Consider the following 26,987-nt stretch of genomic DNA (forward strand, 5'->3'; position numbering starts at 1 on the left):
AATTGCGCCACTTAGCGGGTAAACGTTAAATTGGCGAGATTTGTCCTGGCCATTTTTTTTTTTTTTTTTTGGGGGGGGGGGGGGGGGGTCTTTGTGTTAATTGTTCGAACACGAATGTATTCGGTGTTATGGCGATCGGCGTTCGTGTTCGGAAGAAACAAGAAATCCAAGACGTGCCCACCACCACACAAATAAGGACAGAGTTTGAATAAAATACCATTTCCTAACCAAACACAAAAAACCTGCTGTATCCATCACAAACACCGAAGAATGCTGCGCCAATACATTCAGTAAAAAATTCATCCCTAAAATTAAAATAAAGCAAGCACCTTTTTTTTTATTTTTTAGAGTGTGTTTTCTCTGCACTACAGCCTGAACACGTTGGCGAGCAGAAGCATGAGCGCTGAACCTTAGTTTGTGGGAGCTTTCGAAGGGTGTCGCTACTCTCCGGTCGGCCTCGGCGCCAAGGGTTCCTGCGAATGTCTCCGCAGCCAATCGATGGCGGCCGGTGCCGAGTTGCGCCCCGGGACCCGAGCTCGGAAACTCGACACGGGAGGTCCCGCGGGGAGAATCCGTCGACGGACGCAGTGACGGACAGCGCAGCCGCCTTATCAATCAAGGGCCGCCAAGACCACGCCGCAGAGGTAAGCCGCGCTTGAAACTACTTCTTTTCCCGTGCGTGCGAGCGTGCCCGCCGCTGCCGAAAAAAATACCGCAGTGCAGGCGTGCGTTGACGGTGGGATCGACGAGAAAGTAGTGATGAAGGAAGAGAAAGTTGGTTCGCAGGCTTTTCTTTGTGAGTTGAGAGAATGTCTACTCGTCTGTGTTTTGTTTTCTCTGTGTTTTATTATTTCTGTTATCTAGTAAGGTACATTTTTTCTCCTCGTAAACCAGGAACTGAGCGCAGTTTCGGAAGAACACGGGCGCCTCTCTCGCTACACGGCATCCGATGAAAATAGAGTAGCCCCCATGAATCCACATGAGGATTTTGCGTACTCTTCGGTTTTTTTTTAGACAACGGTGACGTGAAGCGACCGGGAGCAATTTCAGCGCGGCAAAGTCACTCGCGCGTGCCGGCTTCCTCGCACGCGTTGGCTTTGCCTCACTGCTCTGCACTACAGCGATGGAGAAGCGTGGTTACTTTTAATCGATATTTTTATTCCCTCATCCGGCGGTGGTTCAGCGGCGCGAAAACGATCTTTTTTTTTTTTCGGGCTCTAAGGATGAAGTTACTTCCGAGATTGTTTCTGGAAATCCTCGTTCAATGCTTCTTTTATCCGTTCCTTTTTTTTTTTTTTTTTTTGCCGGTTTAAGATTTTAGAACAGAGGGTAGAGACATTGATCGTAGTTATTTTTGTCTAGACGAGGAAGCGTGTTTACTTTTTTCAGCAGTTTCTTTTGTAAGGAATTGTTTTTAATAAAAACTGCCATTAGAAGAGAAGAGTTTGGAACGACAGCATTAAAGTGCGACAGTTATACAAGCTTTCGAGAACAACAAGCCCAGCATTTTGTTGTAGTGATAATGAAAATGGTTTGGTATGCACTGAGAGAAATAAAAAATAGAAAAATGTTGGTTCTTGTCCGGAACGGAAAGCTTCCAGCTTTGTCGTCCTTACTTCACTCGTCCTGTGGTTATCGGGATTTCTTCTTCTCCGTACCATTACTCCCCTCCAGAAAAAAAAAAATGGCGTCTCGTCGTTTCGTGGAAGTTGATAAGGCATGAGTCGCATAACGTGTACGGTGTCGATTTTAGGTCAGCTTCTATTTGGATTCTGAGACGATTGCAAAGGTTGAGCAACGTATAAGTTACGTCGTTACCTGGTGCAAAGATGCGATATGGGCCGGCGTAGCGTCGAAACATCTTCTGGGAGAATACGACTCGTCTTTGTGGTGTCCATACTAGAACAAGGTCACCCGGTGAATAAAACACGAAGGAGTGCAGTTGGTCGTAGCCAGCACAATGACGTCGTTGAGAATCAAGCGTGCCCTTTTTGGGCGGCATACAAAATCAGAAGTGTGGTTTGTGAGCGTAGGGGTGGTTGGCAGCGGGAGGAGTCTATATATCATCAGGTTAAGCTGACGGCAAAAAAGTAGGTAAAAAGAAAAAAAAAGTAGGTACGCAAATTATGCGGCTTGTCCTCGAACACAGATTCTACACTGTAACTTCCTCGCTCAAAGACGTGGGGAGTTCTTCGCTTCCGAGCTATATTCCGTTTCACCATAACGATGGACCGCAACGGGCGCCACGACCAACCACAGCCAATCCAAAGCTCAGAAAGTGTCACGTGAACTTTCAGCTGTGCGGAGCGACGCGCGGAGCGTGAATTCACGTGTCACTCCTGGAGCACTGAATTGGCTAAGATGGCTCATAGCGTGCGTTGCTTTACATCGTAGGATGAAACCGAAGGTAAGAGTTTCTCACTTTCCCATTTCGCGACGAGCCTCCTTTCCCTCTATGGCCTTACTTTTGTTGGGGGACTTCGCAAACCTTTCCAAACTCCACAATGAGTTTTTTTTTTTTTTAATTTTTTATAGCGTTACTTAAGAGCGTTTTCCAGAAAAGAAGCAGCATAGAGATCGCTTTTGTGTCGAAAGAAACGCTCTGATAACGCGTCACTTCTTCTCTAAATGCTATTCTGAACCGTGTCGAATAAAATAATTTTTATGCAAAAGAAGTCTTGAAAAATGAAACCGTTCCAAAATCACGCCACATTTTCAGCGCGAACCAAGCCGTGAAATTCGAAATTATTCTGAAACATTGAAATACGGTAATCGTCGACACTCTCATCTAGCTTGGCTAGCAGCGTTATTGGTGCCAAAGAGTTTAATATTTAGGAATAAAAAAACGTTTTAATCTTTCGATTTACCTTGTCATAAAGATTTGTGTCTATAACCTTTACTATTTACGGCCATTTAACGAGAATTCACACAGGCGCGGATTATATTAATGTTCCAGCGTTCGTGTTTAGTGCCTTGTGCCTTGCCTTTTGAATCAAATACAAGATTAGTATGCGCTCAAAATGTTGACACCGTCTTGCGATTTCGCAGTTTTCCTTGAACTAAGGATCCGCAGATGTGACCCCACACGTGTACATAGCGCGGTTGTCTCAACGCGAACAAGCGATTGCCATTTTTTTTAATTAAATGGTTGCAATACACTGTTGCGGCGAATGCTGCCCTTATCGTTGACTGACCTGAGTGGCGAAAATTAACAACTGTCAATGCGCTTTCGAAGTAAATCGCGGGTATGTTGTCTTCGTGCTCGAAATGGCGAGCAGTGCGCACACGAAGCAAGAGGCGGACTGCGAGCAAGAAGCAGAGCAGACGCGAGTGCCTACAGGGTGTGAGGTCGGTTTGTCCTTGTATGGCGACACTGACTCACGCCGTATATGAAATGTGGGTACGTGCTACGTTTTCAAAAGTGGCGCAGCTTCCGGATGGGACAAAAAAAAAAGCCACGTTCTCTTCCAGCAGTGCGGAGCTTCAGTACCGTGACGCTACGTTATTAGCCCCGAGAAGTTTGCGTGGCGCCCCCTTACGGCGAAACGGGGTGACGTCACGGCGAGGACAGAATTTTTCCCTGACTCGCCGCGCTTGCCCTGTGGAGGCTGTGACGACGTTAGCTGTCGGCGTGCTCGCTTCTATTTAATTTTTTTGTGCGTGTTTTTCGTAGGAGTTGTAAATTTTAATATCTGGCTTTATTGAGGCATGGCCTGTAGCTGCAGGCTAAACTTCAAGCAACATTTCAGGCTTGGTTGACAGGGCAGGCAACGCATGAATCGCAGGTGGTATATGAAAATAAAGAAATATGGCCACATTTGCAGGACCATCCCTATAGATTAACGTCTCGCACAATAAATGCTGCTGACGGTTTGAATGGATTGGCAGGTTATGTATACAACTTCGTGTCCTTTTTTTCGTATCTGTTTTTAAACAAGATCGCCGAAGCAGAAAAGCTTAATGCTGCCTGACCAACATGTTAAATACAGTCTGGGCCATGGAGAGAGAATCACAAGTGAGACAGCCCAAGTGCAGGGGCAAAGTAAAGAAAGAATTAAGGAACATTTATTATATACATTGCTCGCATTTGACCTTTGCTGGATTCGGATAGTATTTCAATGGACTCCACTGGTGGTATCTGTCGACTTGTTTATATTGCGCCTTCTAAAAAATAAAACATGCCTGCATACGTGTGTGAGCTATGTCATTTATTCACGAAGAAGCTACATTTATGTAAAACAACCCTGTTCCATGAGCACTTCAAAGGCCTTCAGATCCAGGGCCTTTAAAATATCGGCGAACCAGCGCATGCAGAGTAGCACGCGCAGAGTGGCGGTCACGAGCTAATTTGCCGACCGACCAAAGACCCTTAATATAAATGCTATTTCAAATGCCTGCAGAGCGGGATGTAATATTCTCCTAAACCATGAACATGCAAGGATCAGAATTCCAGCGTCTGAAACACTTACGCCGCCGCTTCACCGACCCCTCGCAAGCTTGCCTTGTGTCGTGTGGACGGACAGGAAGGTTCATCGACGGAATTGCCTCCGCCGATAGCTTTCGGGGTTTGTAACCCAAATATAAAGGTAGTGACAGGAAGGCTTATAAAATGTACGGAAGCACGTCAATATCGGACAAACCCAGCGTCTTGTACACCGGGTAAATGAGGTCCCGCTCCTCGAAGTGCTTGCGGCACACGACGCCAAACCAGGAAACCGGTGCAAAGAAGCGAGCCGGATGCGAGATCGCGGAGCGGCGTCCTCTCCCTGACGTCACTGTACACCTCACCCAATCAGGGCGCGGTGATCGCAGCGACGCTTGTGTTCGCTCTCGGGGCTAATAGCCAACGTTACTAGAACCATTCAGTTCAGTTGGGAAACTGCCGAAGGGCCTGCCGAGCTACTGGCGATCGCAACGCCGCCATTTTTTCCGCAGCGGGGAACTGCACGGCTGTTTATATTGGTTCGGGAGCATCGCATTCGATAGCGTCTGCCATTGCTTTATTTTGGCTTTAATCGGTCATGTTGGCGACGAAACATAAATGGTGCAAGGGGTTTCAGGGATGGCCAACCCCCGTCTCCCAAGCGAACGTGCCGCAATTTGCTACCGAAGTTAGAACGCACCAAGATCGCGACGCGCTGCCTGAAATGGCCGGGGAGACATGGTTGCATAAAACAATAACAATTTTGCCACAAAACCTTGTAAATTAAAGATTTTAGAAAACATCACGCGCCTGTTATTTTGTACTAATCTACGATTAACGTTTATACGGAAAAAGTTATATCCGTTTGTTTTTACGCGAAATGATGCTTTGTAAAACTCATGGTGACCACAGTAAATAAAAAGATTGAGCCACCATCTTGGCACCTCGAGCCATGGAGTTTCCGCACCCTGGGAACATTCAGTGACTCTAGCAGCAGCCATATAAAGCAACTTTCATGTTTCAAGCCCGGGATTCAAGGGTTAGCTTCCCCACTGAGTGTTTTAGTAACCTGGACCCAGTCCGTCAGAGAGGCATGGGACTCGGCAGGCCTTACTCTTCGCTAAACTTAGCCAGGTCTATATTTCAACGTTCGCTCTCACGGAGGTGAATGAATGCTATATGAGCGAGTGCTCACTTCAAACGCAAGGAAATTGTGATACTACGACGAATTCGTACGGGTGGCGTAACAACACCATACATGACTCAAAAATTTGAGACCATGAAGAAAGGGATGCTGGAACCCTGATTACGAACCCCGCGACCAAAGATGTCAAATATGCAAAGGAGACGGCACACTCCCAAAACTTCAACACCTGATAATTGGGAATGCGAGGCTCTCGCCATACACAGAAGCGATGCTTGGGCCCAGCTGGGCCAAGACACTCCTAGCTCCTACGAGGAGTGCATCAAACCTGCTGGCGACTCTGAAAGACGAGTCCGAATCTTACTGACAATGCTCGACTACACGATGTCGGGCGACCTACGTCAGAACATTTAGAAGGGAGGCTTTCTAAAGCCCGATTCACATGGGACGATTTTGCTTGCCAATTTGCAGCTGCGACAACGGTCACCGCAGCTTCTCCCATGCTTTTTTTTCGTTCTTTTTCTCACGAGCTACATTGCAATAGACCGATCTCACCAAGTTTTCGGCGCATGCGTGACGCCGCCATAACTTTAGTTCACAGGAGGCAAACGGCAGTGCACGAGATGGCTCGTGCCGTCTCGTGCTCTACACGCGCAGAGCTCCAGGGAGCTTGTCGCACCTGCAGAAGGACTAAAGTTCCCTCGATGCATTGCGGCAGCGGCGGCGTAGTCAAAATGGCAGGTGAGATCGGCCTATTGCGACATCGCAAGTAAAATCGCACCATGTGAATTACGCTTGAGGGGAAAGTCCCGTGAAAGAAGTCACGCGCAAGTGCGACCACTTCTGTTTGCTTTTTTTTTTCTCGTTAAACGTTTTACACACACATTTTCATGCAGTGCTGAGTTGATCTACTTGGTCAAGGGGCTGTCGAAACCGAAACCATGCCAGTCCTCTCTTTAGCCAACCGGGTTCCATTATGCAAGGCGCGCAGTGCATTGTGCGTGGATTTTCTAAAGTAATATTCCAGGCTTCCTTTCAACACTTCTCTCTCTCTCTCTCTCTCTAAAGTAATATAATGCCTGGTGTCGAGCAATGACCGCCGGTTGTACCACCATTTAGCTCGGAATTCGCGATCCATCCTACTACAATATAGATCAGTGTGCACGGTGTTTCAACCATCTGTTTGCCAATAACGCCAAAGAAGAGAGACGTAGTCATCCGACTCTGGCAGTCATCCCATCAACAAAGTTTATAGTAAAAAAAAGAAGAAGAACGTACCCGCGCAAAACAAAAAAGGAAAACAAACTAGGGATTAAGTTTAGTAATAAACGATCGCTTCGATCGCGAGTGACTGCGTAACGTGTGTCGGCAACTGTTGTGCCATTTCTCGTTCCGTCCACAGGAAGAAGTTCACGCACTCCTGTACCTGCGTCCGTCCCCGATATCAGACATAAAAGAAAGGTTCTTTCCGAGCGTGAAAAAAGGAAAAACGGTGTTGGATTCTTCCGTCTCTCTTTCGTTTTTGAGCCAGTACCGCGCCGAAACAAAAAGTCGAAAATTTGCCTCGGGGCAAATGCAGTGGTAACACATAATGAGATGTGCCGGGATCTTCTCAGAGCCTGTCAGGGTGTGAGACTCAACAGACGGAGCGTGCAAAGAAGAGAAAAATTGGAACACGCGGCGCCGAGCCGGCCCTGGCACCAGCTCGCGGCAAAATAACTGCCAAACACCGGAACTACATCCACCCGCTGCGGCAAAGTAAGGGCGCCTAAAACGTAGCGTCTAATTTTTATTTTTTTTCTCTGTTCTGCCGCTTCTTTTTGCGTTAATCGTTTCTCTAGGGAAGCACAGAGCGCGTTCATATCACGGTGCAAACCTCTCCTCGATGCCTGAACACGTGATGTTTTCCACCGCCGGAAGTAACACGGATGTACTCAAGGAAGACGTTCGGCCGGCATTAGTGTGCAATCAGTAAGGACACGAGCGCTTCGTCAGCGTTTGTCCGGCAGTCGGCTTATCGACTTCCGTCCCTGGTCGGGAAAGGAAAACGGTTAGGTACATCCATATAGCACAATAGGTGTGAAGACGGAAGCCGATTGATCTCTTTCGATTGATTCTGCGAGAACGTCCTTGGGAGGTCGCAACGACCGCGCACAGCTCGGAGCCCCTCACAAAAGCAGAGACGCCCGGAAGCGCGTGTCGCGCGAGCATCGATCGCCCGTCCGGCGTAGGCCAAAGTCACCCCGCGTCCTCGAGTGACGCCGCGCTATTCCCGTCTGCTGACCGGTCGGACACGACAACTGGGCGTGACCGGTTCGTTTCCATAGCAGCCGGCCCCAGCCGCGCTCGACTTCGGACTGAGCGGCGGACCTCCTGCCGCGAATTGATTCGGACCACCCGGTGCGAACGTCGGACCGATAGTGCCCCGAGGACCGTCCACCGAAAGCAGTTTCCGTGTCCCTTCGCTCCGAAAGGAACAATGAACACTCATGCGTTTGTTGTTTCCCTCTCCTTCTGTGCAGCTTTTGTTTTCTTTCTTCCACGCCGGCCCCGGACAACTTGGCAAAAGGGCGAATGATAGGGTAATTGTAAGTCAATAGGGAGTTTTCGTAGACCGCGCTGACCCCTCCGCTAAGCGTTCCGCAACGAAGAAGTTGTTACTGCGCCTGCGCGCCGATAGCCTTGACTGTGGAGTTCCCGCTATCGTAGCGGGTTGCGGAGGGCCTTGCGGGACGGCGAAGACGATCTACGAAAACTCCCTAATCAGAGGGACTCGTAAGTACATCGGGACGCTAGGACGCTACACGGTGTCACGTGCCTCGCCTCGACGCTCGGATTGGTTCGCTAGGGCCGAGGCTTTCACTGCTTACCAAGTTTTGGTGGGAAACTTCTTTGGCGGGAACTTATTGCCTCCTGTCCCGAGCACAATGCGCTAAGATCGAGCGATTGAGAAGACCCCCGCCCAAAAGGAACCAAATGGGCGCAATCCGCACTGCGATGTACAGTGCTCTTTAAACTTATCCGAAACACACGACCGACATCGTATGTCTAGGATTTTATGCTTTCTGGGTTTATTTTTCGTGAAATTTGGAAGGTGTTTTTCGTAGTTTATATTTTTGCCTCATATTCAAAGTTGTTCGGAGTTCATTTTTGCCACACTTCCAATATCTGGAAATTCGGAGTTTAATATTGTTGTGTTTCCAATTCAAAATTCGAAACAAAAATCAAAATATCCGGACATAAAAGTATGCAAAGTTTATTAGAACTTGCTGGTATCAAATAATAATTATCCAGTTGGATTCAGCGTCGGCACCCTTGCCATTGGCATCGTATAACTGTCCTAAATTAAACTTGCCTAAACTTGATAAACTAAAAAATTGCTTCCTTCAATAAACGTTGATACTTTAAAAATAAAAAAAACTCCGGGACATAATCACTTGGAAACTAGTTTTTTTGTTTTTTTTATAGCTTTCAGTTTTATGACATAGAACCCTTCTTACCTCTAGCAAGCCCAAATCGTAGGCTTCATACTTTAAACTGGAACCGTGGCTTATGTCTTGGTGCAGAATTGTCCCGTTGTCGTGAACGGGCCTCTTTGGGGATACACAGTAGCCTGAGATTTGAAAGGACACTGGAGTGGCCTGTGCTTTATATCCCTTAATGACCGTGAAGCTAACCTATTAGTAAATTACCACCTTTTCTTTCTTTTTTTAAATCTTGATTTCGAAGGTTGAAGTTTATCAGAGAAAACTGAATTCACAAGGACTTTACCGGCAAGTGTTTTTCAAAGTTTCTCAGATTTATCCGAATACACAAAACCTTACTTATCTCATGGCAGCGCCATCCTGCCGGCGGTTGAAGAACTACTGCTTGACGTATACCGCTCAATGGAAACTTAAGGTGACCACTCGTCCCGCGACTCGCGGGTCTGTCCCGCATTGAGGGCTCGTGTCCCGCGTCCCGCGAGAAATTCCGAAATCCTCGAAATGTCCCGCATTTCACGCTATCGTAAAATTCACTCTGCAACTTATGACACTGCCGAACAATGGGGCACGGGGAAGCGCGGAGGTCGCTGGTAATCATGGGAATCGCAGTGGTATGCCATTTTCTATCCAAGCATTGCGGGAAGCGACCGTTGTTTTTGCAGGAGAACCGACGCGCATGCGCCGTTGTGCCTCTCCCTTTGGTGGAAAAATATCGTAAGAAAAATATCTCGCCAAACGTTTAAATACAAAATGTTATAATTATTTTCAAATTGCTATGTAAATGCGAAAGAGTTGCTGTGGATTTTTCTTTTGGTAAAAACAGCCACACTCGCAACGATCGAAAAAGAACGTAATGTTAAAATTTCATGCAGGACCATGTAAGCGTTGACAGGAAACAATGACCCGTAAAAGATTTACTCTTTATTATTTCCATCTGATGCATTGAGTTATGATAAGTAATTTTTATGTCCTAAACTTCGACACATTTATAACATGTTTGGCATTAAAAATATCACTTGTAGTGGAAATTATTTGACCTTAATTGCTGCAATACAATTAGCAGGTGTATAAGCAGTACAGGATAATAAATGGGTTAACAGAGCACCGGTTCGTTGTGTGCGTGTTCATAAATTTCCTCCCCCCCCCCCCCCCCTTTCCCGCCACGCGTGTCCCGCATTTCGCTAACAGGAAAGTGGTCATCCTAATGGAACTAGAGTAACTGTATAGGCCCTGCTTGCAGAGCCAGAGTATCGCGTTCCTTTGCCTTCCGCCGCCATCTCCATATTGGCGGAGGAGTGCTCACATGCGCAGAACTGGATCCGAACTTCGTTCGGGAAAGCGGCCTTCAGAGGGCCGAGTTTCGGGGGGGAACATATTTTCCGCTTTGCGTTCGCAAAATATAGATCCTAGACCAAAGTCGAACGAACCGAAAGCTTTCTAAGTCATTGAACATTGTGTGTATCAACTGGATACAGCACAATCCCGTGTTTTATAACGCGAGCGATGTTTTGGGACATCCGTTTTCAAGGTATGTAAAGCAGACGACACGGACGACGATCGCGTTGCTCGCGTGTGCGGCTCTCGCGGAGTGATACGCGATGCCGATACGCGACCGGCACCAACGTTACACCGGCCATCTTGGCGAGTCGGCGAGCTCTCGTTTGAAAGCAGGGGGCCGGCGTTTTCGTCAGCCGCTGCGTCGTTTACCGCATTGAAGTTTGCACGCGCGTTGAAAGAGCCCCGTGAAAACGACAGGCTGTCGTGTTACCAAGTGCAGAAATCGCGCAAACAGCGGCAAGTGCTTGTACCGGATTCCGACGTCGAGACACGATGTGAAGCGCCACCTGGTCTGGGTTTTTCGTATGGGAAGGAGATCATTTTAATCATTGTCTGCCCTTTTAGAATACCCCAAGAGATATCTGCAGGTACTTGTGTGAATAAATATGTTTTAGAGACTCTTAGTACTGTGCCTCTTCGTAATTTCTTCAAGGGACCGTGTCGGTGGTAGTAATATAGTTTAATAAGTTCAGCAAAATGTTCAAAATAGAAGAGAAGGCGAGATGTGGGTTGGTGTCACACACTAAAAGTAGACAGAGCTCTACCGCCCTATTCTCGGGACGGAATATACTGGGCAATAGGAAAACAGTCAATCTCGGTATCCTTCTGGTTTCTGCAACGAATTGCACTGCGCGTTTTCAAAGACTTATCCGCATTGAAAGTGGAACGTAGGTTGAATTTTTTTTATATTAGGCAGTTGGCACCCTGCGGCATCTCCCAAAATTTGGAGCACCGTCTAACATTTATTATTCGCGAGCCCCTAATGTTTGCGATTCAAGCGAATTTAAAATTTAGCCCAACTTGAAAGCATGCGAAAATTCCGGTCTCCAAGAGCTCTCAATTCGGGCGTCTCGAATTCGTGATAGGGAAAAAACTTCGGATAAAAAAGCAAAAAAAAAAAAAAAGCTGTACACTATTTTAGCATGAAAGTGGGGGTGCTCGACATTCCTCAGATTCGCATATAATTGGGACGCACGAAGGTAAAGCACTGCTCTGTCTACATAACATCAAGTAAACTGCCTGCCTAAAAAAAAGAAAGTACAAGTTGAGCAACGGCCTTCGCTCTTCGATTAAACACAAGAGGAAAATAAGGAGGCCCGCGTACTTTCGCTTCTTGCGATCGCTCGAGGTGAAAGGTCCTCCAAACGTTAGGCAGACAGCGGGCTCACGACGCTATCTGCGTCCCAGCAACAGCGACTTGACGACTTCACTTGACATGCGACCCTCGTAACCCGCGGGTGCATACGCGGGTGCGCTTTTTGAAATCGAGAGAAAACCAGGAAACCACGGGACAGCGATCACGGTGCATGCGCGGCTCGTCGCCGCACGCCGCACTATTTTCCTTCCGCAGTGCGCCGCAGCACGCCGCAGCACGCCGCCTCGCGTCTGCGCCTTCGGGTCCCTGCAAAAACCGACCGTGGATTCCCGCAGTGCCTGGCTTCAGAACGGCATCATTGCGGTACTCTGCTCAGTTCCTCTAAATGGAACAACCCAAGCAGGGGAGGCCGTTTGCTAGACCGCGGGCCCAGCAACACCTTTAGCGTGTTCGGATAAGTTCGGAGGGTACATAGAATGCGTATCACTGATGCTCCTTTAATCCGCCGAGCCAATACGAAACGGATAGGTGCCAGGATTGCCACGCACTCTCGGTGGCCGTATGGGGGGACAGCGATTATTCCAACAAAAAATAACTGTCCTGTCAGAGGTAGATTTACTCGCCAAGTTCTAATATTAGAGGATACATTATAGTGAAGAATTCCTGGGGCTTTAGTTCTGGATATCAAGCATAGTTTAGGTTTGTTGCTGGAATTGGTACAAAAGCGCTACGGTGTCGAACTTTTGGCTTATAACACACTAAAAAGCGGTCGGTGGGAGAATGCTTCTGCTCTCGAAGATTCCTTCAGGAAGAAAAATATTACCTGCGAAGACCTTCAAAAATCGGACAATCTGGTATTTTTTTATTAGTAATATTATCGTTCGTTAGAAAGTTTAAGCAAATCGTTTTTCGAGAGGTTGATACCAGATGCTTCAAAGCATCCTTCCGGATTTATGAAATAAGTAAACAAGAAGTGCTTCAAAATGACAGTGCGTGCCCCCAGTACTTAATGCCGATCTAAACAAGACATGTTAAAACTTCCTTGTTTTGATACTCAAGGCTGGACTTGGTCAACTCCATAAAGCGGAAAAACGGACGTATGTCGCCCGGCAACGCGTAGAGTCAGAACAGTTTTTATTGGGCATCGTACAGAGCGTACTACGTCCCAGCGGGCAAAATGCGTCCGTTGTTCGGCGCATATTCGCTTTATGAACTTCAGTTATTACCTTTGTAACTTAAACACCCTCACACTGTGCACAATCATACCTTTCAGCCAACTCTCAAGGCGAAGCGCTTTTTTTTTTTTTTCGGACGAATGTAGCGTCTTCGAGTTCATTTTGCTTCAATACGCCGCTTTTTGCTTTCCAAATCTTGCGCCTCCAGGCCAGGCGGCAGCACGAAGGACGTCGCTAGGGAAGACGTACCATTGCACCTTTTGTTTGGGAAGTTGCAAGGTGAGCGTAGCGATAACAGCGCAGATGTGCGGAGGCTGCAAATGTCCACATCTGTGGCAACCTGCGAGAGTTTCAGAGGCTCAAAAAAAGTCCTCTGCACGCTTGGCCGGAAGCCGTCCAATACCCGCTTGCTCCACACCTAGGAAATCCTCTATTGACTCGAGCGTCGAGCGCGAAACCATAAAATGGCTTCCGTCAGCTTAGAGGAGCGGCCCTCTTTCTTGGTCCCCGACAAACAAACCTTGCTCGGTGTTTCCCAAAGAAGCTCTCCGGCAGCCATAAATGAGAGAAGAGATACGCTTGCGAAGAGCGTGTGACTCAAAGATCAGAGCTCTCGGCGTTAATTAGCACAGCCGAAGGGAAACTAATTAAGAATAACGCTTTGGCGTCAGTTTGATAGATTGAAATACCAAAATTAACGCCAGAACCTTTCTTTTCCTCTATTTCAGCATTAAACAACGTAGTGAGAGAGTAAATTATTAATGTCGACATTGCGTTTCCAAAACTATATTTTGTGCCGCAATTTTGTTTTAGATTGGTAACTGTGCGCAGAATGTGTTTTAGAGATTTTTCCAAGCCTAGAGCTTTGCGAAATATTGTAACGAAAATATAATACCACGGCTAGCTGTCTTTACAAAAGACTTCGTCCCTCGGCGGAAACCGTTCAATCAGCGATCCGCTACCTTATCCCCTGCGCTAACGAGGTGGCTTTGAGTATTGCGCTAGTTCTTGCTATGCGCTCGCGTTGCGCAAAACCTTGCCACTCTAATGGCAGGTGGAGTCAGGTGAAAACGTGATCACTCGGGGTTCCTTGATGACGTTATCACTTGCATATACGTTATATGATCATGGAAGCTACTTACTTGGCGCTGTTGTACGTGGTCACCTGACCCATTATCGCGACAACCACGTGACTCAAAGGGAGACCATCCACGTGATCATGTAATTGTGACCCCCAGTCAACGTTACTAGACCAGCTCAGTTACGAAACTGCCCATAGACGCCGCTTGCACGAGCAGTACCCCTCCTCTGCCCCCACGACTCGCCTCCCGGTGTTCGACGCGCCACCGTTTTCGAAAGGCGGCGGCTATGGTAACTGCCGTGTATTTTATGTAATATGTATACTTCGAAGAACAGCCTGTAGATGGCGTTTCACCGTACTCTATGGAGAACACAGTTTTGAAACGAAAATGTAGATGGCGCTTGAAACAACGGGAGGCTAGAGTAACTGTATAGGCTGCTGTACCGGCTAGAGTAAATGTATATGCTCCGCAAGGCTGAGAATATCCAGTAACCCTACGGGAGGCGGAGTGAAAGAAGTCAAAGGTTACCCCCCTCCGCTGGACTTCAACAACTGAGGTAATCTTGTAACGTTGCCCATAGTCACCGATGACGTAGAAAATATGTTATATATGTAAAATATGTTAAACATGTCTCAAAGTATATTATATTCCACTCAAACAAAAAACAAATAAACAATGTTAACTGCAAAATTTATATGGCCTACTCTCTTATAGAACAAGTATACACATTGAAATATCTGGGAGTAATATTCGACTTACACATTCATTGGGAACATCACATCGCCTATATTTGTCAAAAGCTGTCATATGCTTGCTACATTCTGCTGAAGGCTCGACAGTGCTTCGACTGCCATCATTGAGATAATTGCGAGCTGCGAGCTCTTGTTCGAGGTTGTAGAAGAGTCGTCCGGCTCTCCCGCCCAGGACATTTTATCCTCGTCGTCGTCCCTACCTTTCGGTGGCGTGACGGGCGTAACCGTGAGACTCCGATGTGGCTCGTTTCTGCCGGGCCCTATTTAACTACTTGAGTGAGAACTTTACGGAAAAATAGAGCTGCTAAACAGGAAAAGGTCGCCCACCTCGCATGGAAACTCCTAAACGCAGATGATTTAGGGCTAGTGTGGCCAGACGGGTCGGACGTTTTAAAGCAAGACTCATTTAGGTGTGCCCTTAGATTTTGGGGAAAAAATAAAGTGCCGCAAAAGCAAAAGCAAACACAAGTAAATAACATTTAGGTTTTAATTGTGATATTTCACACGCAATAATGAAAAATTGCGCGTCAAACCGATTTCAAGGAATAACTGTTTATCACACGCTCATCTCGCGGTTTAGCAGGAATGCAATCAACACCAACTTAAAGTGCTCCGTGTATTTATCGTGTGATCAAGAACGCCGTTTACTATAGACGCTTTGCAGCACCTGTGCATGGACGCCGCCATAACTGACCTTCAATTTTTGTTTCCCCTTATTACGTTTACTTCACTTCATTATTACCATAGCAGGCTAGGTCATTGCCATCCTAGATTTTATTCTGTCTTTCTCCTCAGCATTGGCCTTCGTGGAGGCTCGTCCACACCAATTTCCGTGGCTCGGTATCTCGGTAAAACAAGAAAAGGTCAACAATGGCGGCTGTATTCTGGCGGGTGTCAGAGCCGTATATGTAGAGAGTTTGGCCATTCGTTGGGAAGTATAGGAGACAAATGAGGAGGCGCCATTGGCTGAAACCGGGCTGGGCGTGTTCCAGGGCGTCTTTGAAAATTCGAATGTGACCAACCAGAAGCCGGAAATAATACCCTGGCGGTGGTCGCGAGAAACAAACCTGATAACTGCATTAGAGTAACTCTCGATGACTGAAAATATGGCTCACGTGGTTTTCAATCACGCTCATCCAAAATGATGGTGGAAGAGTGCGACTAGCGGAACGATCGACATAATCCGTACACTAAGCGCCGAGGGCCGGGAATCTGCCGTCCGAGCGGTCACACTCAGTCCGAGCAAAACAGAGTTGAGCGGCGCATTCGTTTCTTACATCTTTCTGCATGACCATGATCAAAACAACACGTGCACCCTATTTTCAACCACAAAGAGTTACTACACCTCACACTTACGCGCTTATTAAAACCATTTACGAACATAGACCTTTGATCAGAACTGTTTCTCGCAACCACCTCTAGGGGATTTTTTTCGGCTTCTGGTTGGTCAAGAGAGCATGCCAAGCCCTCTTTCCGAGTCTGGTGCACACCCTGGCTCTGCCCGCACCTCCCATTGACCAAACTCTCTACATATACGGCTCTGGCGGGTGTGTAAAGCGTCTATAGGTACCTTCAGCTGAGGAACCTAAGCTAAAAGTACCTTTTCGCTGTATTAGGTATTGGGTATTAGCCCACTCGGACACCGGTTTCCCCCATCTTGTTGTCTAAGATCAGGGGGGAAAAAAGAAGAGGTTGAAGTTGTTTTGAAATCAGCGTTTACTCGGGTGAGCTACAGATATCTCTATTTGTCGGCACCCGTGTGTACCGTTAAAGCTTTTATATACGTGTAGTCTTCGTCGCATGAACATAAGGAGCATCTGAACCGTTTTGCATTATGCTTGTCGCATTGGGCAGATTCCGGCATTTCATGAATTGACTGATAAACCCTCGCCCAGCTATAACCGCACACTTCCGCCTAGCCCACCTTAATTTCAGCAGACAAATAATCCACGGCTTTAGGACAGGTGTGAGGGTGCTGCGATCAAATCTGATGAAAATGTCATAACCTTCCTCAACCAATCATCAAAACAGCCATGCCCCTGCTTGTTTTGACATGACAGGCATCATGAAAGTGTGCGGTTGTGTAGTCACAGAACCATGGAGCACGTTACCGACCTCAGGTCAAGTCTCAAAACACACTTAATAACCCTAATAGGCATCCGATTTGTATAAAACATTTCTTGGTCCAATAAATACATATGATCAAATGAGATCATATAAGAACGTAAAGGAACCTTATAAGAACATACAGGGTGCGGCCGTAAAAACTTTCACATTTGGCACGCCTAGCAAAAAATGAATTTCACACGTACATACCTGAAATTGGGCACACGAACGTCGTTTATTCCAAAGTTTTTTGCCTATTTTTTTCAGTCGTCAACTCTGGAATAGCCAATTATTAGAAAGATAACAAAAATGGCAGACGTGCAGTTCCTATGGCCTATACCCGCCCGTTCGCCGTCTGCTATCTAATTCGGGACGCCGCTCCCAGATGGCGCACTGAACGCAAAAACGCTGGAAACGCCGCACGAAAGGCTGGTGTCGGGCGAGATAATCGCGATAAAAAGTGATTTTACCGAAATATGTGAACGATTATGCCCTTTTACTAGAAACTTAGAAACTGGCGGACGCCCTCGTTTAATAAAAATATGTTCTAGAGCAGACGAACGTGTTTCTTCCTTTGTCGTCTGCTTATCTGCAGACGGGTCCGTTCCCGGTGAAAGCTCAACTTTTGAATCAAGAGTGCCGCTGCTGAGGCATCTTGATTGTTCCTATTTATTGTTTTTGTTGGACTATCTTCTGCAGTTATTATCAAAATATTTTCCGCGCCGCCCTGCGATGCCGCAATACTCGGCAAGTGAGTGTGCCCAGGCAGTCAAGGGGTACGTGGAGCGGAACTCGGTGGCCACAGCACAACGAAAATTTCGCACTGCATTTCATAAACGCCGGCCTTCGCGCCCGACTGTTTTGACTTGGTCGGATCGTTTTGTGAGTGGAGAGGACTTTAAAAAGAAGAATCCAATCAGTGAATGTGAGAGCCTGCTGAAAAATGAGGAGCTCATTGAAGCGGTGCTTGCTGTCTCCGAGAGCGACCCGCAATTGTCAACAAGACGACCAGCTGTAAATAAATGATCTCGTCGCATCATCGTGTCTTCTTGCTTGCATGACGATTTGTCAAAACTTGACTTGAAAGAGGTAATTTCAACAATCGTTCATATATTTCGTTCAAATCACTTTTTATCGCGATTATCTCGCTTGACACCAGCCTTTCGTGCGGCGTTTCCCGCGTTTTTGCGTTCAGTGCGCCACCTGGGAGCGGCGTCGCGAACCAGATGGGAGACTGCGAACGGGCGGGTATAGGCCATAGAAAATGCACGTCTGTTATTTTTGTTATCTTTCTAATAATTCACTACTCCCGAGTTGACGTTAAAAAAAAAAATAGGCAAAAAACTTTGGAATAAACGACGTTCGTGTGTCCAGTTTCAGATATATATGTTTGAAATTCGATTTTTGCTAGGCGTGCCAAATGTGAAAGTTTTTACGGCCGCACCCTGTAGAAGAACAATTTAAGATTATAAAAGAAGTTATATGGAGCTTCTCAGTTTCTTATAACTTTTTTGTATAAAAATTTATGGTTGATATGTATTCATATGTGATCTTATTTGATCAGATAAGTTTTTCGCCAAGAAATCACTCGTACAAATTAGATTTCTCACTCCCAACGTCAAACCCGGTTGCTGAATCTGAGGCAATGGCCCTCTCGGTTTTAAAACGTTTGAGAGGTTCTATTTGTTTTCTCTCATTTAATACCACTGAAAGACGAGTAAAATTACGAAAGACTCCATGTTTATAAGAGTTACAACGTACTTCCCCTGAATGAAGGACGTCTGAAAGGGAAAATACTGTTCAACGCCACCGCTCCACGCCGGAGTGAGAGCCAGGTCACCTAAACTTACATGCACATTTTTTTTCTGTTCACAAACACACACACACAAAAAGAAGTCGGTCTGCAAATGTCGAAAACAAATATCCTTGGATAGCTGTTTGAATAGCAGGTCAGTATTGTGCGAGCTTTATTTTGAAAATCGTTTTAGTAAGCGGGCGCCGGCATATTCATGTCATTACTCAAGACACCGTAATATTTTGCGAAGGCATCATACTTTCTCGAGAAAGAGAGAACCTATTTAACAGATTGTACCTCATTAGAGCTGCTGAATTTTCGTATTCGTTGTTCGCGAGCCATAGCTCTCATGAAGGTCTGAGTTTATGCTCGTATCGGGAAATCGTTACACGTAATTATATTAAATGCAGTGGGTGGAAAAATGGTCACTAGCAGCCTGCAACTGAGTACAAAAAACGCTACAATAGCAAAAAATTCCAGCACAAGTGGCGACGGGGCAAAAAGTGCGCAGTTCTTGGCATATATTTTGAACGGTTTTAATGACTGCGCCATCCACTTCCGTCCTGAATTTCTGTATTGAATCGATGCAGGCAGTGAGAACACCCACAGCCATCACAACAAAGGCATCGGCGCGTGAACCTAGCTTAGCAGTACGCTTTCGTTTGTACGTGGACTCGGGCATAAGAGCAAATGTTTAAGTCACGCGCTCGTGCCCATGCCTTTGTCTTCACTTCAGATGTTGTGATACTTATAGGGTATTGTGTCACCGACTCTACGGCCATTGATCCCCGTCAATATTGTCACAGTAAAACCGGTGGGATTTAATAAATCACAATTTAAATGATAAATTCAGTCAGGATGTAAATCATCTTGATTTTTATTCTCCACCTTGGTTAGGAAAGGCCATAGATTTGACGTCACGGCTGGGTACATGGCGGCGAGGAGCTTCGGTGTGGAATGTCCATCTCATTTCCAGGTAGGCGGCTGAAGGGGACGCTAGAGTTGTCGTGGGAGCGGAGCAAATTAAGCGCCTCAATAACGTCGCGTCCTTGATTTGACCTGTGTCCGCCGATTCCGATCGTCGAACGGAACTCAGCGGAGCAGGATCCACACTCCGAATCGTGCTTCACAATCGGGTGGTAACTCACTTCCACAGCGTTACCGCATTTTCTACTTCGTTTGCGCGTTAGCGGAGCCTGTCGTTGTGGGGAAGCGCCCCTCTTGCCCTAAGTAACAGGCGGGGTGACGCCGCGGGACAATGAGATAAAATAAACTCGATGTCGGATGAAGCATACCTTGATTTGTTGGTTTTCTGAGAGATTGAAGTTGAACCGGGGTTGTTGACTTTTTTCCATATAAAGGCCCACTTGAATTTGCGGGAGAAAACAACCTTGGTGTTAAAGCTGCGTGCGTTTGATTTTTTGCGATCCGAAGTGTTGTGGACGTGTGGCATGCATGCCATGAGAACGGTCATTCTGCCACGGAGAGCCTTTTAGTCCGTTTATGTTCTCTCCCTGAATGTGTGGAGAATATAATCAATTAACCTTCTCTCCCTTACTTTTGTTAGTGCGCTTTTATGTAGTCTATCTACAGTTACTCGGGAAATGAATTTGACTGCGCGCTGTTTTCCTTTGCACCACCATGTGCACGTTCAGCGCTCCCAGAAGATGGCATATTATTTATTATAGTTATTGATACTCTAAAGCTGTGATAGTTATACAAAATATACAAAGCACGCTCAGTTGAAAAAATAAAAATTCCTGGTAAAATTACCACCAAAACAATCAAGACTAGTAAACCATAGCAGCCAAACAACAAAATCCAACGACAATAAGGGTACACTGAAACTCATGTACACCGCTAACATAAAATATTGATTAAAATTATCACACACATACAAAACATTGAATAATAACCACAACAACAGTAAGACACAATGTGTATTGACAATTTTTTTTTTATTTGGTAAACAACAAAAAATGCAAACTTAAGACTGTAATACCTAGCAATACGCTGATGTCAGTGTAGTATAGATCCATTCGACAGAGTGAGTGAGCAATGAGTAAAACCGACAACGGTTGTGAGATCGAATAGGGTCTGGGGGAGATTCTTCCACTCCATACCAGTCCTGGAAAAAGACGAGTACTCAAAAGTATCGTTGTTCGCCCTTTCTACTACTATTGGCTTCGTGGGATCTTTTCTGAGACTTCTCGATTGACCGTAAATGATGTACTTGAACGCATTAATGTTGCATTATATATTCTTTAGCATAAAAAGAAACTTTAACCAGTCAGTTTTCTATCGAAACGGAAAAGTGAGAGATCCAGTTTCTCGAGCATATTTTTCCCAAAATCAATTATTTATATATTTTATATTAATTTTAACTTACGTTCTACCGGCAACAATAATACAACCTCTACCTGCCGGCGTCAACGTCACGGGCAGACAGCAGGGAAGTCAAACGCATAAACGTCCGTGAGCATTCGCACGCAGGCCTGTAGAGCTTCGACGGAAGCCGTGCAAAGGCACACAAGTTAGATCAACAGAGGAACAAAGACGGAAATAAAAGCCTTATCTGACTTTCCCCCCTTCGGCTTTTTTTTTTTTTTTTTTTACCTCAGGTTGTGTTTTTTATAGACGGGAACCTGGCTGTCACAACCAGCCAGGCTCGGGGCTGACAACCAAGACGACCGTCACGTCACGTTTGATCTCTGGTACAAAATAAAGTCACTGGTTCCTGGGAAAGTAGCGCAATTGACTTCCTTGCCTGCTAGCCGAACCCAAACAAATACTAACATACCCTTCGTCTAAAAAAACAGGAGACGACGGAAGAGAAAGGGGACAACGCACAAAACGTCTGAAAAGCAGCTACTAAACTTTATTGGCACAGTCGTTTAAATTATGTACAATCTCTCCCATATCTCTCCCAGAAACTGCACACGCCCCTAGGACTTTCAGACAGGGTACCATCTCGTCCTGGAGCCCTAAACTCGTCAGACACAAAGTTGTAGCCGAAAGTTCGCGGAGCGCGCCGATTGGACGTCGACGAGAAAAACGCCAAGTCATCGTCGTGATTGTCCAATCGGCGCACTCCGTCAACTTCGGCTCCAACTTTGTGTTTGACGAGTTTAGGGCCCTTGACCTCTTTTTCAAACCGCAGAACTCAGTTCGTACGCAGCATTGCAATCAAAGCCCGTTGTCACGAACCCCCAAGGTCAGACCCAACGCACAACATCTTCACGCAACCTCCAAGGCCTAACCCGCGTCTCGTACAAAGGCCCCGCACTGAAACTGATAAACCGACTCCGGGAAAAGAAAAGATTACAGAAGCAAAAACTTCCGGTCCGCTTTGTATAGTGTGATCGACGGCTGACTGATACAATTGCCTACAGTCGTGATTCTGATTGTCTCTTCCAAAACTCTTTTAGCACAATCTTTTTTTTTTGTTTGTTTGTTTGCTCAAAACAACACTAGATTCCCAATCAGGCAAGCGATTATCGGATTCCTGTTGTTCAGAATAAAGGTGGTTTTCACTTCCGACTTCAAGTTCAACGGGCTTACGCCGTTCGCGGGTGAAGCGCGGGGTTGTCATAAAACGGCAGAGAGAAGCCGCCGTTGATTGCCAGCTTGGGGTAGTATATGATATTCCGATGGCCTGTAGATTCACCTACGTGGGGCACGCGAAAAGGAGCTTGAATGATAGACTGCTTGAACACATGAGGGCAGTTAAGAACGGTTCTCCAAACTCTTACAGGAATTCAATAATTATTTGCCTGATTGGGTATCTACTGTTATTTTGAGGAAAGAAAAAGAATGTGCAAAAAGAGTCTTGAAAGAGACGATCAGAATCACGACTGTAGGCAATTGTATCAGTCAGCCGTCGATCACACTAGACGAAGCGACCCGAAAGTTTTTGCTGCTGTAATTTTTTCCCCGCTGTTCGGTTTATCAGTTTCAGTGTGGGGCCTCTGTACGAGATGCGGGTTAGGCCTTGGAGGTTGTGTGAAGGTGTTGTGCGTTGCAGGGCCGGATTAAGGTAGGGGCTAAGGGGGCTGCAGCCCAGGGCCCCCGACTCTCTGGGGGCCCCCATGACGGAAGCTCGTAGAAAAAAAACAACGAAACCTAAAAATATTTCGGAAAGCGATGTTGCTTTGCCGCAGCATTCGAGAAGAGGGATATGCAAAGATGATGGCGATGTCAGCGAGGCCAAACGCGCTCTTCGCGTAGCACACTCCTATCCTTATACAAAGCCGGCCCTTTGGGTGGGTGACCGGCCCCTAAAGCGCGATCCAAACCAACGCTTCTTTTTGCGCCTGTAGGTCGTGCGGCTGCGGATGTGACGTATTTTCGTGACGTCGCGCCGCTTCTTCGCTCCTTCCGGGCGCGCACAAGAAAGTTGGTTGATTTCAACTTCTTTCTCAACGCGCACAAAAACGCGCGGTGACGTAGTAGGACGCTCCTGTGTCCCGGCCAATCGGTGGAGGGCAAGCTAGTTCCGGCTCCGTGTTTCTCGCCGTCTGGCTGCCCTCTCCTCCCCCCCCCCCCTTTTTATTCTCTTCCAACATGACAAAGCGATCTCTCTCCCTCTCTTTTTCTCTCGCCGTCTGGCCGGCCAGTCTGTCGCAGTTGCACTTTGCTTGTGCGCTCGTGCCTGCGTGCGCGCGTGCGCGCTCGCCCGAAGTTTCGCCCGTCCAAACCAAAGCGCACGATTCTGACTCAGAAAGCGCGCCCGGAAACAGCAAAAACGCCACGAAATGCGTCACATCCGCAGCCGCACGACCTACAGGCGCAAAAAGAAGCGTTGGTTTGGATCGCGCTTTAGGGTGCTTGTCCGCTTTCTTTTGAAAGCGGCTTCGAGCAAGCGAAGAAAACACGCGAGGGGCCCCACGATCTGAAGTATTTCGCTCCTCTTTTTTTATTTTTGTCAGGAAGGGAAATGTCATAAACACCTCCCCTTTCACTTTACTCGTGCTCGTGTCTCGTGCGCGCAAACACGTGCTTTTGAGCAGCGCTTACACTTTGAAAGTGCGGCCTTCGACGCTGCTAGGGAAGGAAACAAAGCTGCATGCCGCCTCCGCGGTGGTCTTGCCGGAGTGCTCCCTAGTTGAAACCAGACGGGAATGGTACATTTTTTTCTTGTATTTTGAGGCTACTTTTAATTGATTAAAAAATAAAGGAAACTGCAGTATTTTCCAGGTTCATTGCCTTAACCAGTCATCATTACCATCATCATCGTCGCCATCATTATCATCATTAGGGCCCCTGAATCATCCTTAGCCCAGTGCCCCGAAATGCCTTAATCCGGCTCTGGTGCGTTGGGTCCGGTCTTGGGCGTTTGTGACAAGTGGCTTTGTTTGCAATGCTGTGTATGAACTGAGTTCCGTGGTTTGAAATGAGGTCTAGACGAGGAATACCCTGGCTGAAAGTCCTAGGGGTCCGTGCAGTTTCCGGGAGACGCGAGTGTGAGAGGTGCACTCAAAAAAAAGGTGTAGCTTTTACACTCCTTGTCACATATTCGTCACCCCAAAACTTTAGTTCGGCGTACAGCGCACTGAGGCTGAACCGAAGGTACCAACTTTCATGAGCGGCTTGATAGCCGAGTTTAACAACTTATTAAAATAGCTAATGTACGTACGACTCAGTGCAAAAAAACAAATAATCGGGGTTTTCTTGGCCCTACTGCAAAACCTCAGTGATTTCCTTTTGTAGTCTTTGATAAGTACTTTAATTGATTAGCATGTTATATCACACCGTCATCAAGCCTCTCGTAAACGTTGGTGCCGTCAGTTCCACGTTATTGCGCTGTACGTCGACCCGAAGTTTTGGGGGGTCAAATATATGACAAGGGGCATAAAAGCTACACCTTTTTTTTTTTTTTTTAGGGTGGTATATAAACGGTTGTGTCAATAAAGTTTAGTAGCTGCGTTTGAGACGTTTTGTGTGCTGTCCCCTTTTTCGTCCGTCGTCTCCAGTTTTTCAAAAATGTGTAACATCAACCAGACGACCAAAACCCTGCAAGGCGATTGACTAATCGGTCTCCGTTTTTATGGCAATCGCCATTTCGGTCCCTTCAAATCTTCAAAACTTCCCGAGGGTCGCTCTAATCCAGTTTAGTAGCCATGGAGCATAATCGTACTGAAGGCGTCGCCAATATAAGCTTGTTTGGCACTGAGTATGCAATCAACTTGTCAATCATGCCCATCTCCACGGATCTCTTACAATTATATTGTTCTTTTCGCGCATTTCAAAACAAGAAAATTATTTTTCAATGCCTCCAAGCACCGACACCGCTGGTGGTGCGAAGGTGTACGCCTGTTTCGCCGGTGTGTGGATAGCAAAATTTTGGTATACAAGAAACTTCTCTTATAAAGGTACCCGTTACCAGCAAATTTAGATCGGTTTACCAACAATGTGGAGGTCAAGGAGAAATTGCTTATTCCATTAGCCAAAATAGCGACCGTACGGAGAGCTTGGCGCTAGTTTCCCGCAATCTAGTTACTTTAGTACAAAATAGAGGGAAACAGTAACCAGCCGATCAGGAAATGCTATTGACCCTCCGGCACCTTCAGTGCCATGTGTTAAGAAAATTTTATTTACAACAGTGGTGTCATGCCCATAACAAAACCAAAACCCGAGAACGCGCTATGTACAGTATATAGTCTTTCAAGCTAGCCAACCATCTAGTGCCCCAAATATCAGGACATATTTTCGTATGCTAATGGTGGTTCAGATCTAGTAGATAATCATCAACGGCAGTCGTACGAAATTTACGGTGTTCTTCGTTGCAGATGGGTTTCTTTATTGGTTTCATTTTCGATGGTGTCAAGAAACAACCACTTCTCAGGAGACACTCACTTTAACAATCTCTGCATAACAATCACCCCATTTTGTTGTCAACAATATGGGCTGTCTGGGGCGTGCCGAAGCCGAGCGTTCTAAGGATTAACACAACTTCAAATGCGTAGCGCACAGAAGATTATATTTCTCATCACGGTGACAACGAACAACAACACAAGGAACTAACATCTGGAATGTACAGTACGCTGCAATATGAAAGACCCACTGGGAGCGCGTGGCCGAGGCGGTGGCTGGCGGGGGCGCTGCAAGCGCTCCGGGCAATTCCATTCTGCTTCGAGGGGAGGACGCTTACTCGGGGCTCAGCACAAAATGAAAAGTTTCACTTTAGTTGAGCCCCGAGTAATGAGCGTCCTCCCCTCGAAGCAGAATGGAATTGTCCGGAGCGCTCGCAGCGCCCCCGCCAGCCACCGCCTCGGCCACGCGCTCCCAGTGGGTCTTTCATATTGCAGCGCACTGTACAAGCTCCTCATAGATGCCCGTCTACAAATTATTTGTTCGGTATCCACCAAAGGGCCGCCATTCGCATGCACATATGATACACATACGTGATGATAGTTATCAAATTGGCCAGGCTGAATTTCAGAAAGGGTCAATTCTCGTTCCGGTATCCTAATCATTTTCTCTTTTTTTATTTGAAATAGAGCGAATACGCGAAAACCAATTTCTATATCACAATCAAGAAATCACCACCTTTCAGTATGCGCCCTTCGTTTTGGTTCGCTAAAAGAGGAACAAGCGTTTTTCAACTTCACGGCCGTAAACGAACGACGGAAGGATCTTTTTTTTGACATCACGTCGATGACTGCAGCGTGCGTACAAACCCGGATGCAAGCGGTAGGCAATATATGTACTCTGTCGGCTTTGTTTCCGAGCGATATCTTCCGATCCCCCGGAAACCGTCGTTTGGTCACGGAGCGCCGTGGGTGGGAGCGGGATATCTCGCTTGCACCGCTCCTGCCGCGGAGGGATGCAACAGTCCGCGAGCAAAGCGCTTCGGGACGAAAGCTTCCTTTTTTTACGCGCATTGGTCATCTAGGAATTTCCAGAGACGCTAGATAGGCAAACTATTATCCGACAGAAAAGCTCTATCTAAAGGTGGGAATATGCTGCGCTTATATGGCAACGGTAAAAGCGGTTGTTTCATCGGTCGTCTGTTTTCTTGCTTGTGTGCAGAAAAAATGAAGAAGCTCGACACCAAGGGGAAAATGCACGCGTTTGGACTTCGCGCACTCAAAGTACACTACGAGGTAAGACCTTTCTTGATATCGTCGATTAACTTATTGCAACTTGTGAACGATGCGTACACTTTAAAATCATCTATACGTTATCTAAACCAACAATAATTCGGCGATCAACTATATCCAAAGTTCTAATGAGTATGCTAAGTTTAACTGTTATTAATTCATTTTGTTTTGTGTCTATACTAACTTACTGCCAGTTGTGAGGCCAAAGCGGGCTGGTAGGCCAACAAAACCACGCACATTTTGACTATTGACTGCATCTGTGGTTACGCA

General features: G+C 46.6%; 1 protein-coding gene across 2 annotated transcripts in view; it reads left to right on the forward strand.

The window, feature by feature from the left end:
* The first annotated feature begins 378 nt into the window (after positions 1-378).
* LOC115314598 overlaps positions 379-26,987 on the forward strand; it is a 36,769-nt gene continuing 10,160 nt past the window's right edge. Inside the window, exons 1-2 of one of the 2 annotated variants that reach the window (XM_029973722.2) lie at positions 379-644; positions 26,647-26,720. In XM_029973722.2, coding sequence (XP_029829582.1) covers positions 26,652-26,720 — 69 coding nt within the window. In that variant the 5' untranslated portion in view covers positions 379-644; positions 26,647-26,651. Of the gene's footprint in view, positions 645-26,404; positions 26,569-26,646; positions 26,721-26,987 lie in introns of those variants that run through there. The other variant, XM_029973723.2, reaches the window with a different exon arrangement.

This window comes from Ixodes scapularis, unplaced genomic scaffold (genome assembly GCF_016920785.2).
Source record: "Ixodes scapularis isolate PalLabHiFi unplaced genomic scaffold, ASM1692078v2 PGA_scaffold0__279_contigs__length_252992795, whole genome shotgun sequence".
Lineage (NCBI taxonomy): Eukaryota > Metazoa > Arthropoda > Arachnida > Ixodida > Ixodidae > Ixodes > Ixodes scapularis.